This window comes from Furipterus horrens, unplaced genomic scaffold (assembly GCF_987537825.1).
Source record: "Furipterus horrens unplaced genomic scaffold, mFurHor1.1.pri manual_scaffold_8, whole genome shotgun sequence".
In the NCBI taxonomy this organism is placed as follows: domain Eukaryota; kingdom Metazoa; phylum Chordata; class Mammalia; order Chiroptera; family Furipteridae; genus Furipterus; species Furipterus horrens.
In genome coordinates, this window is record NW_028327178.1 from 52,744,736 (window position 1) to 52,760,785 (window position 16,050).

The 16,050-nt window shown below is 36.8% G+C and overlaps 1 protein-coding gene across 6 annotated transcripts in view; it reads right to left on the bottom strand.

Annotated features, from left to right (window-relative positions):
• Positions 1–16,050, bottom strand: part of PIEZO2 (piezo type mechanosensitive ion channel component 2) — a 641,878-nt gene that overhangs the window by 107,850 nt on the left and 517,978 nt on the right. For 3 of the 6 annotated variants that reach the window (XM_090285822.1, XM_090285818.1, XM_090285820.1), the window contains exons 18-21: positions 15,601–15,642; positions 8,746–8,778; positions 8,181–8,386; positions 5,697–5,857 (exon numbers count right to left, since the gene is read on the bottom strand). In XM_090285822.1, the coding sequence (XP_090141948.1) occupies positions 5,697–5,857; positions 8,181–8,386; positions 8,746–8,778; positions 15,601–15,642 (442 nt within the window). The remainder of the gene's footprint in view (positions 1–5,696; positions 5,858–8,180; positions 8,387–8,745; positions 8,779–15,600; positions 15,643–16,050) is intronic. The other 3 variants (XM_090285823.1, XM_090285821.1, XM_090285819.1) reach the window with 1 other exon arrangement.

Sequence of the window (16,050 nt, forward strand, 5' to 3'; positions counted from 1 at the left end):
CTTAAGAGCCAGAGCATTGAAAGAATGACAGGGCCACTACTGAGATAGAGTCTGAAATGAGGGGCAGGTCTAAAGAGGGATGGCAGTGACTTCAACTTTGTTTTAGACTGTGAGTATTTATTCATCAGGTGAGATGTCCACTCATTTCTAACAGTTTATTGAAGGGTGTGAAAATACTACCATCTTATTTATCCATAGAAAATACTTATTTATTCTGGGCATTGTTAGAATAATATCCTAGGAATATTTAATATTACCAGGTAAAAATAATTGCGTGCAGTTAATTGACAAAATTGAACATGTACCAAGTGCTAAGCACTATGGGCTGTGAGGTTTGGTTCCTGTTTGGCTTACAAATTGGACAACAAGAAATGTGGATATTCTAGGACAGTATTTAAGTCTGCAGTTCGTAACCTACTACTCTACTTACTTTTCTACTTAACTACTTGACATTGTCCAAAACAAGGAACTTCTTAGAATTAAGTGCTACAATATTAGGGTAGTAAGAACTGCCTGACAGAGTTAATTGAGGACGAAAGAACACTGTATGTAGAAGTGCTCTGTAAAATAGAAAGCACTCACCAGCAAAATAAATGTTACATTTTACGAAAATATTTTGACTAGCTGGGTGACTCCTCCTCCTCCTCAGCTATCAGCAAGTGTCTTGCTAATTGAGATGTTACAAAACATATCCTATTAAAGATATTATGAAATTAAGTTCCTTTGTTATTTTTATTATGTATTTAAGGCATTAAGTATAAAAAAAGTACAACAAATTTACATAAAACTTTTAATTTTTTTAAGTAATAAAGAGAAGAAAAAATATCTTTTATTAAGTCCTAACTAGGTTCAAGGTAACATATCCTGTGTGAATCCCTGACCTCAAGAAACACATGGGGTCATGCAAGTGAGAACTGCATAAAAAGCCCATGACAGCATGATAGAGGAAGAGCCCTGCCAGGGCACACACAGCTGATCATCTAACCCAGCATTGGGAGAATTGCCCAGATGACCTGAGGTCAAATAAGAGTTAGCCTGGCAGAGAATTGCTGTTCCAAGGCCTTACAGGCAAGATAGAGCACGGGCAGATATCTTCAGAGAGGTGAGTGGTTTACATGGGAGCAATATGATCTGAGCTCATTTAGAGAACTTTGAAACTTACCAGGCATCTTGGGTGTCTAGGAAAAAAAAGGAAAAAAATGGTCTAGGACAAAATCATGACTGTTATATGATGTTATTGGGAGGATGATAAGGAACTGTTGAAAGTTTTGAAGTAGATGAACATGATCATGTTTATACTCTGAAAATATTCTTCTGGCTGCATGACAGAATACATATTAGAAGGAGGAAGGATTAGAGCATGGCTGAGACCCTGTTAGAGTACTCGAAAAGGGAACTGATATAGATAGAGGTCATGAACTCAGTTGTAGTGATATTTAGTTGAAGGTGCTTTAGCGACATGCAAGAGGGAGGTCATGTTCCATTGTCACTTATGGATATGGGAATGGAATTCAAAAAAGGGACTGCTTGAAGATATAGATTTGTGACTCATTGCATGTAGATAGCAAGAGAACCACAGAAGCTCACAAGATCACCCACAGAGAGGCTAGAACCAGAAAAGAGCTCTGCAGTAGAAACTGAAGAACCCTATGAGAGAAGTTGGCAGGAAGAAAGAAGGAGTCTGTGTTCATGTCTGAAAGGAAGGGCCAAAGCAGTGGGGAGGGGCCAGTAATGTGTGCTGGTTTGGAAAGCAAGAGAAGGGACAGTTTCAAGAATGAGGAAATGATCATCAATATCCGATGTCACAGAATATTAAGTAAAATAAGGACTGAGTAGACTCTGTGAGGTGGGTGTTTTTATTTTTATCATTTTACAAAGAGGAAAACTGGAGCTTACATAAGTATGATACTTTGTTCAATGCAAATATGGTTGACTATGGTCTCATTACCTCCCTGGTGATAGGAATCTCATGGAATGCACATTAAAGAAAAGAGAGAAGTGCCAGGGTCCCAACCAATACCTGATAAATCAGAATTCCTAGGGAAATGACTATTAATCCTATAGAATAACTGTCCAGCTGATTCTTATTATCAAGGGATTTTGGACAGTAATTTTATTCCATAATACCTTCCTGAAAAGCACTTTTACATAAATTGTCATTTTATTTGAACATCAGCTTGTGAAGCTTGAAGCCACAGCCTTAAGACAGAAGCCTCTGAGGACTGTGGTTCTTGGCTCTGTGCTTATTCATCCCTGGCCTCCCTCTCTCAGAAAACCCACAACTTCAATGCAACCTTCTGCATATGAACCCCCTCCCTATGTGCCCAGAATTTCTGAGGACACCTGTAACTTAATAGTTAATGTGACTTTGGTCTTATTTGCCAGCCATTATCATCAGACTGTAAGCTGAGAGAAAAAGCATTTTTAATAAGTTTGCACCAGCATTTAGCACAGAATAAGCATTTAGTTTATTGTGATTTATTGTAAGTATATAATAAAGGCTAAATGCCTGCTTACTGAGAGTGAAAGTAATAATAATAATGAAACATTAACTGACATCTAGGAAGAATCTCAAGCTTGCAAAGTTATTACTTCCTTCCTTCAGTCAGTAAAGTGTCATTGAGTTTCTACAATTGGCTAGGTCCCTCTGTGAGTTACTAAGGATACTGAAAGAAACAGATGGTCCCTTTCCTCAAGGAATAATGTGAACTCATAGAGAACTCTAGAAACCTTTAGAAATTAAAAAACATGGTTGCATATAAATAGATAAAAAGAATGTTATCTATCTTTTTAAATTAGGTCATTCTGACGTGATATCACTCCTCAGATGTTGATATAGGGAAAGTTTTCTGTAACAAATTTGTTCTCAGAGATGTCTTCTCCTTTGGATGCCCATAATGACAATCTTGGAAAGGTTTAATATGTGGCAGAATGACCTGAGAGTTTGTGAAAACAAGCACCCTGGATGATGGTCTTGGATGAGAGTAATTTGAATCCAAAGTGAATGGCCACACCTCTTGAAGATTTAACGGGATGCTGACTTTGCTTTCATTTTGCCATTTACTGATCAGCAATTTTTTGAGGAAGGCTATAGTTTGTATTAATCAAAAGTAATAAGCTTTGCATGCAAATATATATAGCACATTTCATTGCTGATGGACTTCTCCTATTGAGATGAGTCAAGTGTTCAAAGCAGAAGAGGCCCCTGCAGGTATAAATTGGCATCTCAGAGGTGCAGGACCTCAGGGTTGCTTTTCACGGGTGGATGTGCCCCTGGAATTGTGGACTATAGCCATTCTGATGTGAACACTCTCCCTTGTATAATCAGGTAAAATTCAGATACAGCACATGCTGGATTGCATATGGCTCCTTACAAGAACTGCATGCAATAGTCAGTGTTTGTCTCCCCCAACTGTACTAGGTATAGAAAGGTGTTAAGTCAAAGTGTCTTGAGACATCAAGTTAGAACAAATGGTGATAATGCTCCAAACAAAGTGCTAATAAACACATAGAAATTACAAAACAGTTGATGGGAAACTATTTAGGGGTCTTTAAAGCCCTCCAGGAGGAAATGGGTTAAGATAGTGGAGATGACAGTGTGGCAGGGTGGGGGTGGGGGGATGAAATTTCTTTGATGGGGTAGGATGAAGGAGGTGGCATTCCCTCCTTAAAGTTCTGAGTGAGGAAGCTTCAAGCTGGACCACTCAGTGTATATACATTGGAGTTTGAGCACAGAGTTTTGGTTCTAATATTGAACTTCTACCCAGAAAATCCAGCTGGCAAGGAGAGATAGGCTGTTGTGGTGGCAGAGCACAAGGCACTGCTTCACTAGAATCCAAGCAGAGACTCTGTGAGTGTTGCCTTTGGGCCTAATGGAGGAAAGGGGTAGCAACTGGAACTGTTCTGAGTACTGATCAAGGGGATTGTGAGGAGGAGGACAGGATTCCAAAATATAGGGTCCCAGGAAGCCAGGGGCAGAGGAGGCTCCATGAGAGAAAAGGTAGGTTTAATTGATTGAGCCCAGAGTGTGAGGCCATTCTATGATAGTACAAGTCAAATCCCCCCTCTTCCCCTACTCCCACTACCAGTCTATGGTCCAGCCCAGAAGGTCTCTAACAGAAGTTAGTTCATTGGGTTGGAGGCAGTGAGGGGAGGGATGTAAAAGAAAGAACAAAGCAGTTAAAAAGAAGAGACACTTTTGATAAGAGAGTTTGATTATTTCTGTGGATAGATAATTTTAATTAATAAAGTGAGATTTTGCTTCTTTTTAAGATAATTGTAGGACTTTCCATTACCTAAGAATGATAAAGTGTTTTGCATTCAGTGGCATGAAGGAAAGCTTCCCTGTTTAATACATTTTAAAGGGACAATGCTTCAGTGACATGAATAAGAATCAGCTATGAACATGCCGACTGGAGCCCATTGAACAAAGTCAGTAGACAGAGGGAAGAGACCTCAATGGCAATGTCACCCAAGGATCACACAGTAACTCACACTCTGGGTCCATAAATCCCTCATGGTGACATCATGTGAAATTCAAAGGTAGATGTAGGGGTTAAGCCATTTTACATCAATGAATTCTTGTAGATGATAGATGCAATGGAATCATAATTTACCAAATTCATGAAATAGACCTTGCTCAATTTTAGCCCAATGCCTTCTCTTTTCCTTTTTTATTGCTCCTTAATATTCTGACTCTAAAATTCTGTCTAAATTAGTTAATTCACCAATACAGTTAAAATGCTGAAAATATTTTGTTCTCAATTAATACACATATTAGGCTAGATTATAGTGCTAATTAATGTATAGACTTCATTATTTAACATGGAGCCTATGTCATTTTCAGCCACAAATCTCACAGGGAGAGTGGTTTCTGTTTTTGTTCCCACCTGGCAATGATCACTTATCCATTTCAGATGATTTGTATTAAATAGGGAAAAATCATAGTTTAGACTGGAGAACTCAGATTAAGGTTTGTCCCTTAGTTATTTATTTGTGAAACACTTTAGGTTTATAGTATCATAGTTATAATATTATATTATTATGTAACTTTTAAAAAACTATAATTTTTAGAGAGCGAAGACTCTTCGAATTATCACTCAAAAATAGCTCAGGGAAATTAGAAATATGTGAAAATTGTTGAATAAATTGAAAGAAAGCTAATCTCTCCACAATAGACATCAAATAATTGTTGGTTGAATCTCTTCTTTACAGACGAGAAAACAGAATTGCAATTTTAATGTTGAAAGACTTTGTGTCTTGTTTCAAAGTATCCAATAATAACCAAGGTGAGCTCTACTAAAGATTTTATTAAATTTTGGAACAAAAGTTTACTCTTTGGTAAAATAAACTATTGTTTTTTCTCAAAGTGAATTTAAGGAGGTGGATTCTTATCTGTAGTACAGAAAGCAGCTTTCTCGCAGACATTTCAGCTCAAGACCAGATAAAAATAAGTGACCTTTGTGATATAAATAAGCCACTTAGAACTAAGCCAGAAGTCTCTGTCACCCCTGTTATTTTCCCCTCTCCTCAAGAAAATTGACCTTTGTTTTTCTGTAAAATAAAGTGTATATGCCTATCTTGATGTTCTAATGTAATGGGAATTACATTTCAAAAAAATCATAAACAGTTGGAAAAGAAACATAATGAGCCACTGTGTTCTGCATGTCCTGATGAAACAGCAAACGTCCACTTGCCTCTTTCACAGACACCCAGATGATGTATGATGAAACAATTTTGATGATGTGTAGCTCCAAAATCCACCATGTGAACACCTGCAGCTTGTGAAAATACTCCAGGAACTTTAAGAAGAGCACAGTGAGGCGGTCAATTACCAGATGCCATTTGTTCCTTAAATCTGCAAAACAGTAATTTACCCAAAAGCATGAAAAGGTTTTTGGGTTTTTTGGCATTAAAAAAAATTTTTTTAAGTATATTTTATTGATTATATTGTTACAATAGTTCTAATTTTCCCCTTTGCTCCCCTCCCCCAGCAACACCCCCCAAGTCCATGCACATGGGTCATACATACAAGCTCTCCCAATTCAGCCTTTCATATATTCTTCTTTTTAAAAATAATTAATTAATTAATTAATTTAACAATAAAATATAACAATCCCTCCCTCTCAGACTTAAGACCCTTTATAATCTTATAAAGGACAATGGGCAAAGGTCTCGAGCTCCTCTAGCTGCTTCAAGTTGGACATGGTCATCGTCCTACCTACCCTTGGGTCTAGAAATCCCTAATAAGAGTGGGATTTTAATTAAAGCATATCTTGTAACTTTCAGCTTAGAATGAGAAGATGTAAAATAATAGTAGTGGGTGAATTCTAAGATTACCAAAATTTGGTGCAAGGGTGGTCTAAGAATCCCATGTCGTGATGATGACCTAGACACCATATACTGAGACAAGGTGGTTTTTATCTACCTTGTAATTAAATTAGTGTGAAGAAGAATTTTGATCTTATTTACTTTTAAAGCAAGCTATATAATTCCCTGTGAATATTAAGTGACACAAGCTCCATTTAATTGGCATTTTTCTTGCCAAAGATGTGCTTCTGCAAGTACCATCTTCCTTTTAGGGGCTTGACTAGAGAGTGGGTAAAGATCACCAGGGGCCTGGAGGAGCAAGCCCAGCACCGTGTGGCCACAGGGAGGAAGAGCCTGCTCATCCCATCACGGAAAGTGAACACTGAGTATCAGAATGACCCAGTTTTAGTTCACAAAATGTGGTCAGACTTATTTTAATAATTTTTAATCAAATTAGTAATTTTCTTTTTTCTATCTTGTGATAAGGAGTAATATATGCCTACAGGAGTGATGCTTCTGTCTCAAAGGACTGTCCTGGTTAATCTGAATGACAGTCACGACAGGATTGTTTTGTGGAATCAACACATCACCACATCCATAGACAAGCCCAAGCAGATGAAGAGAGCTGTCTTTTTAAGTAACTTCTTTGTATGCCTTGGTTCTGAAAGTTTAAGTAAGGTGTTAGTTACTATGAAAAAATATTTCATTACTGCTCAGAGGATAGTCAGTACAAGGATTTATATCATAATTGGGCTCAATTCAGAAGTGGAGATGACAGGTACTGAGGGAGTGAGAGAACAGGTGCAGTCCAATTTTTGGTGAGACCCTATTGTTAAGGTCAAACCTGTGTTAAAGCAGTATAGCCCAATCCTCATGCTGCTCTTTGGCACCACAGTACTTGGTTCTCCCTTCATACTGAGGAATATACAATGCTCAGATATGGAGAGAACATTTCTAGGATCTTCTGAGATGAGTGGGTGAAAGGGACCAGGTTTTAAAGAGAGTTTGCTTTTGGGAGGGATCTTCCACCTCATGTTTTTTTATTTTCTACTTTTGTAAAGCACAGAGCGCAGCAAAGACAACTGCAGCATCTTACTGTTGCAGCCCCAGAACATTACCCCCAAAGGCTCTGTTTTCTGGTTCCTCCCATGCTTTTTGGGAACTGCTGAACGAACTAAGCTTGCCACCTTGTAGACTCTATCAGAAGACGTGTCATGATCACTGGGGCCATCTATTCACAGTGTGCCCTATAAAAACATTATTTTTAAATCTATGAAGAAAAATAAGAAAGAAGAGCCTAAAGAATAAAAGGAAAAATCTAAATAACAATGACAACAAAAACATTTCTAGGAGTTGGTCTGAAATAATAATTATCTAATTGTTAATTTTCTCCTCCAGTTCCCATGTCCTGAAACAGTAGGGCAGGATTAGAAATATATTCTTAATGATCAGTTTCCTGAAAAAGCCTAAAATAATTTCTTTAAGGATGTGTTTGAAAGGGCCATGTGTAGAACTTTCATAGATTCTACATAGCTCCCTGAACCTGCTCTGATAGGAAATGCCCTGACTGAGGTTTCTGTCTGAGTGAAGGTAAGAGCCAGGCCCCTCTAGTCTCATGCCAGGATCACCACTGTGGATCAGTAGATCAATAGCTGATAACCAGCCACCCACTCTCTTCTTCTAAGTCAGAATTTTAAGGAAATTATTGTAACAATTGGAACAGCCATATTATAACTATAGCAAACAAAACCCCACACTCCAATTTTTATTTCACTAAATGTGTCAAATATGTATATATATCTGTTTGGTGCAAATCAGTATTTCATTCACTGGTCTGTCAGCCACCATGCAACTGGTAGTGGATGGATTACCTGATGTCTCTTCCTCCTCCTCTTCATCTTCACCCTCCTCTTCCTCCTCGCTGTCTTTCCTAAACTCGCCCTTTTCCACTTTTTCAGAGCATCTCTGTGGTTTCTCCTCACCAAACTCAGGCAACTGCTTCACCCCTGGCTTCTTCAGGCTGACAGTCAGGTTCATCATGGCAAGGTCTGGAAGGCTTCCTTCAGGGTGGGCCAGTCTGTTGGCAGAGGGCATTTAAGTCAGAAGGGGAAGTGGTGCTAGGAGACATTTGAGTGAGGGGCAAGTTAAAAGAAGATGAACAAAAATGGACATCATTGCATGTGCACAGGCCTTACAATGTGGGGTTGTTAGCGTCTTGTCACTTTTTTTAAAGCTCTTTCTAAAAATAAACTGTAAACTCACCTAGGTTTTGGTATCTCTTCTAATTCAGGTTGTAGTGATTAGTTAGTAATGAGAGCTAACGACACCTAAACTTGACATTTTTCCCAGAGGAGAAAATGGTCAGAGTTTAGGGTGTAGAAGCATGAAATGGCATCATGTAGAGCAAGCATTTCATGGCTTCACAGGGGGACTTACTCATTTTGGTGGATTGGTAATTTTTTCTTGATGCTGCTCAAAGTAATTGAAATAGAAAAGAAAAAAAAAAGGAGATGAAAACAGAAGAATTATAAGGAGTATCAGAGATCACATATCATGCTACATATCATCCACTATCGCATTCCTGTGTGCCAGTTGCAGTAAATTCTAATGCGAATGCATTCCAGGATGGCATCAATAGCGTGCTTCTGCTAGGAGCCCTAGGCTTGTCAACTGACTTGAGAGTAGACAGGATTGCAGGTTGAAAGGGAGAGAACATATAAACTACTGAGGCAAATCATGTCATGCTTTTTTAGTAACACAGCAAACCACCCCACCAGAATCAAGTCAAGTCATTCATATTTTATATAGGTTTAAAAAAATTGTTAACTAATGTGTGCTTTCAGTCTACCTCTGCATAGGCTCTCCTCCCATTCTGCAATCATTTGAAGTGTATGTGGTGGGTGCTAAATGATTTCAGGAGGATGTCTGAACCTGTTGTACCAGCCATGGAGAAGACAGCAAGTAAGCACCAGAGTGAGAATGAGGAGCAATGATACAGCCTCACTGAGCCAGGATGGTAATGGGCATTACAGCTCATTTCACGGTGGATAACAAGTGCGATCTTTCTCCTGATGTTTTTAAAAGTTCTTTTTATTCATATTCAAAGGCATGTTTGAAGGAACATTTGTGGGCAATAAAGTAGGTATTAGGAAAAGGCCTACTGAATATTCTAGTAGTGTTCTCCATTTGTCATAATCTGTATATATCAGCTTCATTGTAGCAGGAGGGACAATTAATAGTGTTATTCTATCTGTATAATTGTGGGCCCTGAGTAAATTATTTAACATTTCTGGAACTTAATTTATTTTCTATAAAATGAGGAAACTTGGCTAGGTAAAAATCTAAGCTTACTTGAAACTTCTTATATTTGGAACATATCTCTGATGTTGGATAACTGTTGTACTGAATCTACATTGTCCTTTGCCTTTTAGTGAGATTATTATTCAAAAGTAATTCCTTTTAACACAGTGTCAAGTAGGTAAATTAAATAATTGCTAATTGAATGAAGAAACTATATTCTATAGATGTTTCAGCATTGGTGGAAGGAGTTATGCTGACATATTTTCTAAAGCTAATCAATTGACCCTCCCATCTTTGGGAACATTCCCCATTCTTGAAAGTGCAACAGTGAATCCTGCATACCAGTACTATACATCACATCTCAGCATACATACTGCTATTTGTGCTTTGTCAGCACTCTACATATTAAATGGCATTAAATGTAAAAGCAGTCAGGTGTCACATAATGGTCAATATTTACATGTTCTCTACAGCATTGCCAGGGGATTGTATATTATAAGTGAGAAGATATAACTTTTTTGCTATGACAGGAATGTGGTTGCTTTATTGGAGAAGTATGACCATCTCAGAGTGCATTTCTAATGTCTACATCAACACTGACATGACCTGATACTGGCAAAACAATTTTCCAATAATTAGTGTTATTTATGGAGTAAAAGACAGATGAGGCTGTTTCTGCACCTGCCACTGTGACTACCAAACAAAAATCCTCAAGCAACAAGGCCCCAAAGGGCCCTTCCACACAAGGTATACAGAGGGGGAGATTACAGAATGAAGGACTCAAAGGAAAACACTAAAGTAAACCTTTTGAAAGTACACCCAGAATATCTACTTCTGGAATCTTGTGCTGATAGATAGTCTACCAGGGATCTGGGTCTAGATAATGCTGGGGAGAAAAGAGAATTTAATTTCCGTGTCTAACGCTGCTAATTTTGCTTTGACATAATCCTTGTGAGGAAACAAGGCAGGTGACACCTGGGTGCCCTCTAGTGTAGTCTAGCCTCAGGAGTTTGTAATAAAGACTAAAAGAGAAAGAAGGGAAAACATGTATCAGGTCATTATTTACTAGTCTAGGAGTTTAACTAGCTGAGACATTTCACTGAGAAAATCTTTATAAAATGTGTATAGATGAAAATATTTTCACTGCATGATTGGAGTTTACTATTTATAAAAACATTTATGTGAATCTTTTCATTTAAAAAAATTTTATCACAGCATTTTTGGAGGTAATACAGAATACTGTTAAAAACATTGTTGTTGGAAACAGAAAGACTTAGATTCAAGCCTCAACTGGACAACTTACTAGCTAAGTGACATGGCAAAACTCCTTATTCTGCCTTTTAAGTCTTAATTTGCTGATCTGTAAAATGGAATAACAGTGCCTACTTCATAGGATATTGTGAAAATTATGATGATTTCTGTTAAGGGCTTAAACAGTTCTTAGTACATAGGAATATTTTTAATGTAAGAAACTATCTGCTAATGATAAATTTTCATATACTGTTTTGATAATCTGTATCATAAATTCATGTTAATGAAGAGGTAAAATTGGAAACATGCCTTTGCAAGGGACCACACAACCCCAGGCACTGGGGAAAGTACCATTTGGACTGCAATTCTGTCACCAGGACATTTTTTAACAGAATTTATGTATTAAAATGACTTTCCCAAAGAAAAAGAGCAAATGTTTCTTCCTCCAGAATCTGCCTCCAATGTTCTCAACATTCTGAACACTCCAGTCTACCTGTCACCTGCCACCACTGCCTTCCCTGACAGGAAGAGCTGCTGCACCGGTGAGGTTGTCTGCACAATGCTAACAGAGAGAACTGTAATCAATACCTGTATTGATTCTCCAGGAAAGAATGTACACCTTAATTTAGACCTTTTCCCCCTAGCAAATTTAAAAATAAAAAAAAGAAGAATATTGACTTCTCAAAAGCTACATTAAAAATCACACTCTAGTAAAAATATTCCTTGAAACATTCAGGTAAGGAATTTACAATATTGGTAATTTTTTACTGACTGTCACCTGTGAATTGCCTAATCATCACATGAAGGGTTTTTACTTTGGGCCCCCAAACAGACATAGTGATGAACTGGATTATCAGAGATGATCCCTCCCTACTACTTCTATCAATCCCTCCATTTCTTCTTCCTTTCCCCACAGGGAGTTCATTTTCCTCTGCATTTTCTTAAACCATGCCTGTAACTCCGTTGCCTTGCTTTTATTATAATCCAGGATCTGAGCTTTAATTGTCTATTAAATAAAATCCTCTCACTATTTCTCCTTTTACATTCTAACAAAACAGATGATATTTATCTGTTTTTTCACCCACCCTTTCCTTCCTGCTTCCACAGCGTTGTACAGTCCTCCATGTGTGCATTTCTCTATGTATACCTACATCATTTTATTCTAATCATGATTCTGAGGACTCTATCCTTGACAGAAATTCAGCCCTAACTCTACTCATCTCCCTTACAAAATGTAGCACTGTGATTGGTATATACTATGGTTCACTGAATATTTGATTAATAAATTCTATGCACTGGAGAGTCATTTTTACTTGAAACAAAATAAAGAAACTACATTGCATGGAGAGTTGAAGAGGTTTACTTCTGTACTAGAAACTTCTGGATGTTTCAGCATTAGTGGAACATATTGAAAAGCCACATATCAAGTTAGTTCTCATTAAAGAAAATGAATATTTTGCCTTTGTAAAATCTCCATCTAGCTTCCATTTATAACTATTCTGACTTGGAATATGTGGTAATGTAAACTGCACTCACTCCATTCATTATACTACTAGAAAAAAGATGTACTGCAAATTTATAGTGTTTATAATATAATTAATATTTCACATAGGATAGTTATACTGTTTCAGATCATTTTATAGAACTTGTAAGCAGTTTTAGAAGACTGGATTAATAGAGGAGAAAATAATTTGTAAATTTAATATCACATCTTAAATGTGATATTTCCTCCAAAATAACCTACTAATCAGAATGGGAATGCTTCTGTTTCTGTATATGTGGGAAAAATAACCATTATTCCTACTAAAAGTATTCTAATATATACTGACTACTAATTTAATTAGATCTTCCCCACAATTACTTATATCATCAAAATTTTATTGTCACTGACTCTCCTCAACACTTTGCCCTCCCTCACGTTATAAGGTAATATCTAAATTTTAATCAACCCAGAGTTGAATGTAGTTAACTCTCATTCATCCACAACTTGCATTTACAAGCACATTATTTTTCTTGTAAAACAAAAACAACAGTGAGCATAAAGAAATAAATTATGGGAAAAATAAAGCTTATTTGCTTAATAAAAGCATTCATCTTATCATTCTAATCAGAGGAGGATTAATGGTGGGTGCACCGGGTGCACATCCTGGACCCCGACTTCTGAAGGGCCCTGCAAACCCCAACTTTATACTTTTTTCTAATGACACCAAATTTGATTTCATATGTGCAACTTTAATTACATACAAGTTTACAATCAGCAGGAAAACCTGAGAGTATGTTTATATTTGCTTATTTTCAGTATTTCATTACTACGATGTATAGTATACACATCCTAGGCTGCATAGCCTGGTGCAGCTGCACTACCACTCATCAGAGCAATAGAATCATATTTGCTACTTTGTACTTACAAAGGTTCTCCTGCAGTGCAGACTTACATATGCAACAGGGATGTAAATTAGTTTGTGGATATGTACTTGTTTTATCTACGGTTTTAAAAATTGTTTTCTGTGTGTATAAATAAATATTCAGGTAAGTTGAATTTATATTAAAATAAAATTAATTCCTATTGTTACATCAGCAAGAAAAATATTTAAATATTTTCACATTTGTAATTTTAATTTCAAGTAAAATTCTATGATTTTTTGTTTAACTTTCTGATTGTTACTCCTATTATATGTATACTATCTTAATTATAATTATACTTTTACATATGTTCAACTATTAGTTCAAAACTTGTGATTATTATTATGCTATCATTAATTATATTATACATATGTTATATTCAAATTTTATTGGAAAGAAAACACATTAATAGTACATAATATTTTTTATTTATTTAAAAATACGGTTAACATGTATTTTTATTTTCCCTCTCTCCTTTCTTTTACGGGGTCCAATATTTTCTTCTGTGCCCAGGGCCTCAACTGACCTTAACCTGCCTCTGATTCTAACCAATAGGAGGTTCTGTTCAAAACTGAACACACATTCTGAGAGATGGGTTTGTCTGGTAACATTTTCTCTTGGGCATAGCTTTAGCCTTTATTAACATGTTAACATTCAGACAAAAATGAGAGATTCCACTAGAAAGAGAATAGTGCCAATGTTGGAATGCTTTGAGATTTTAATCATTTTGGATGACTTTAAATCTTGGCCATTCTAGAACTCCTGGGTGAATTCACAGGCCTTGTGACTTGGAGTAATAGGCATATGTTTCTCTCAGGTGATAAGTATGGGACAATCAGGACCAAAACTTGAATCAGGCTCTGCCTACTGAGCCCATCAAACCAACTCTTTGTCCTCTTTGGTGTCACAGCCATCTCTTCATAAAGTAAATGGCAAATACTTTATGAGAAACACAGAGAGAGAAGGAGACTAATCCCATATGTTTGAGGGGGATGAGATTTAAATAGTTGCTCAAGATTTCTAGTTAAAGTCTATAGTTTATATCTGTACCTATCAGCTAAAACCCGGAGGTTTGCACTCTCAGGTTGTCAACAAACTGGCTTCCAAAGCAACCAGCCAGTCCTCATATCTCCTTCTTCTGCAATCTGCACACTGATGTACTAATTTTTCACACTTTTAAAAGAAGTTTTGCCTCCTGAGCTTTGTTATTTGATTGTCAGCCTTAAGATCTTACCTAAAAGTGAAAAGTATAAAAAAACTAACAAATCTTTCAAAGAGTTATGCTGCTAATTGAATTTATTGCAAAATAAGTGTTTTATTACCTAAATTACTGGCTTTATTACTAATGACAAAGTTATGGAAATGGATATTTTAATTTATTTTGTTAATATAGTAAGAATAGTTTTAGTAAATGAGATCCAAAAGAACATTTACTCTGTACTCTTGGGACACCTGAGGACAAATATATACATATATATTTGTATATATGCTGATTCTTTATTATGTGTGGTCACTTGCTTTTTTAAATCTCTCCAGCTAGGTGACATGCATCTAAGATAGGACAATGTCTCAGTGTCCATCTTTGTACCTTTTGTGGTATGCAAATATATTGTGAAAGCTAGTGAGGTAAAATATCATTCTTCAATATGTTGATCTTTTAAGTAGAGATATATTTGAAGAGACTGATATATTCATTTTCTTTTCACCATATATTGTTGTGACTATTTTCAGTTCATTCAGTAAATATCTATTGAGGGTCAATTAATGGGTAAGGCCACAAGGTATGTGATATGTGGATGCCTTGGTGATTTATACAGGGATCCAGGTCTTCGGAGCTGACATTTCTGGCCAGGGAGATAAGACAAGCAGGCAGCTAGAGGGCTGGGAGACAATTGTCAGAAGGCAGTGATGAGAAAGGGCTATGGGAATTCAGAGGAAGGGCAGTTACATATAGCTGGGAAGTTGGCGCTTATGGGCAAGTTTGTGGAGGAGGTGATTCTTGAGCTGAGCTCTCAATTTTGTGTTCAAGAAAAAGATGATCACTCAGGCAAGCCTTGAACTAATTCTACCAAAGAATGAAATTAATGGTGCATACATTGGAGCCAAGACAAAAGGCTGAGCACCAGCTAAAGACCCTCATCAACCTCCAAATCCACTTGGTAGCACCATTTGGTATATACATCAAATGGTTTAATATGCAAAATACATCCATGAGCATACCTGAAGACCATCATCCACTATCTAATGACAATTATTTGTTTACAAAACAGTGAAGTGTTTAACACACCAAGAAACCATTTTTAACAAAAATAAGAGAGAAAATATTGAAGTACCCACCTATTTATTATTAGATATACGCGCCCATTGACTTTGGCATGGCTACGGGGTGAGAGATGGAAGCACAAGGTTGCATGCGGTGGCAATGGGGAGACAGGTGGAGAGAGAAAGAGATTGTTAGACAGAGACGAATGAAGTAGACTGTGCCTCATAAGCTTTAGAGCATCAGGTGTGTCATCATCACACATTTCATGCCCTGACAAACAGTCTGGAAAGTGAGATTCAGTAGGAACATGAAATTAGGCATATTCAGGAAAAATGCTTGCATATAACAAGTCTCTCTATTCTCCTAATCCCTTGCCATCTTATACACTTTATTAAAAACTTGTGATGTTTAAATGTTCAGAATATACTTGTCAAATAAAATACAATCTTAAAGATTAATTTCTTGCTCCTTTCTCAGAATTAAAAATATAAAATCCTATCAAGTAAACATATTAACATATTGTT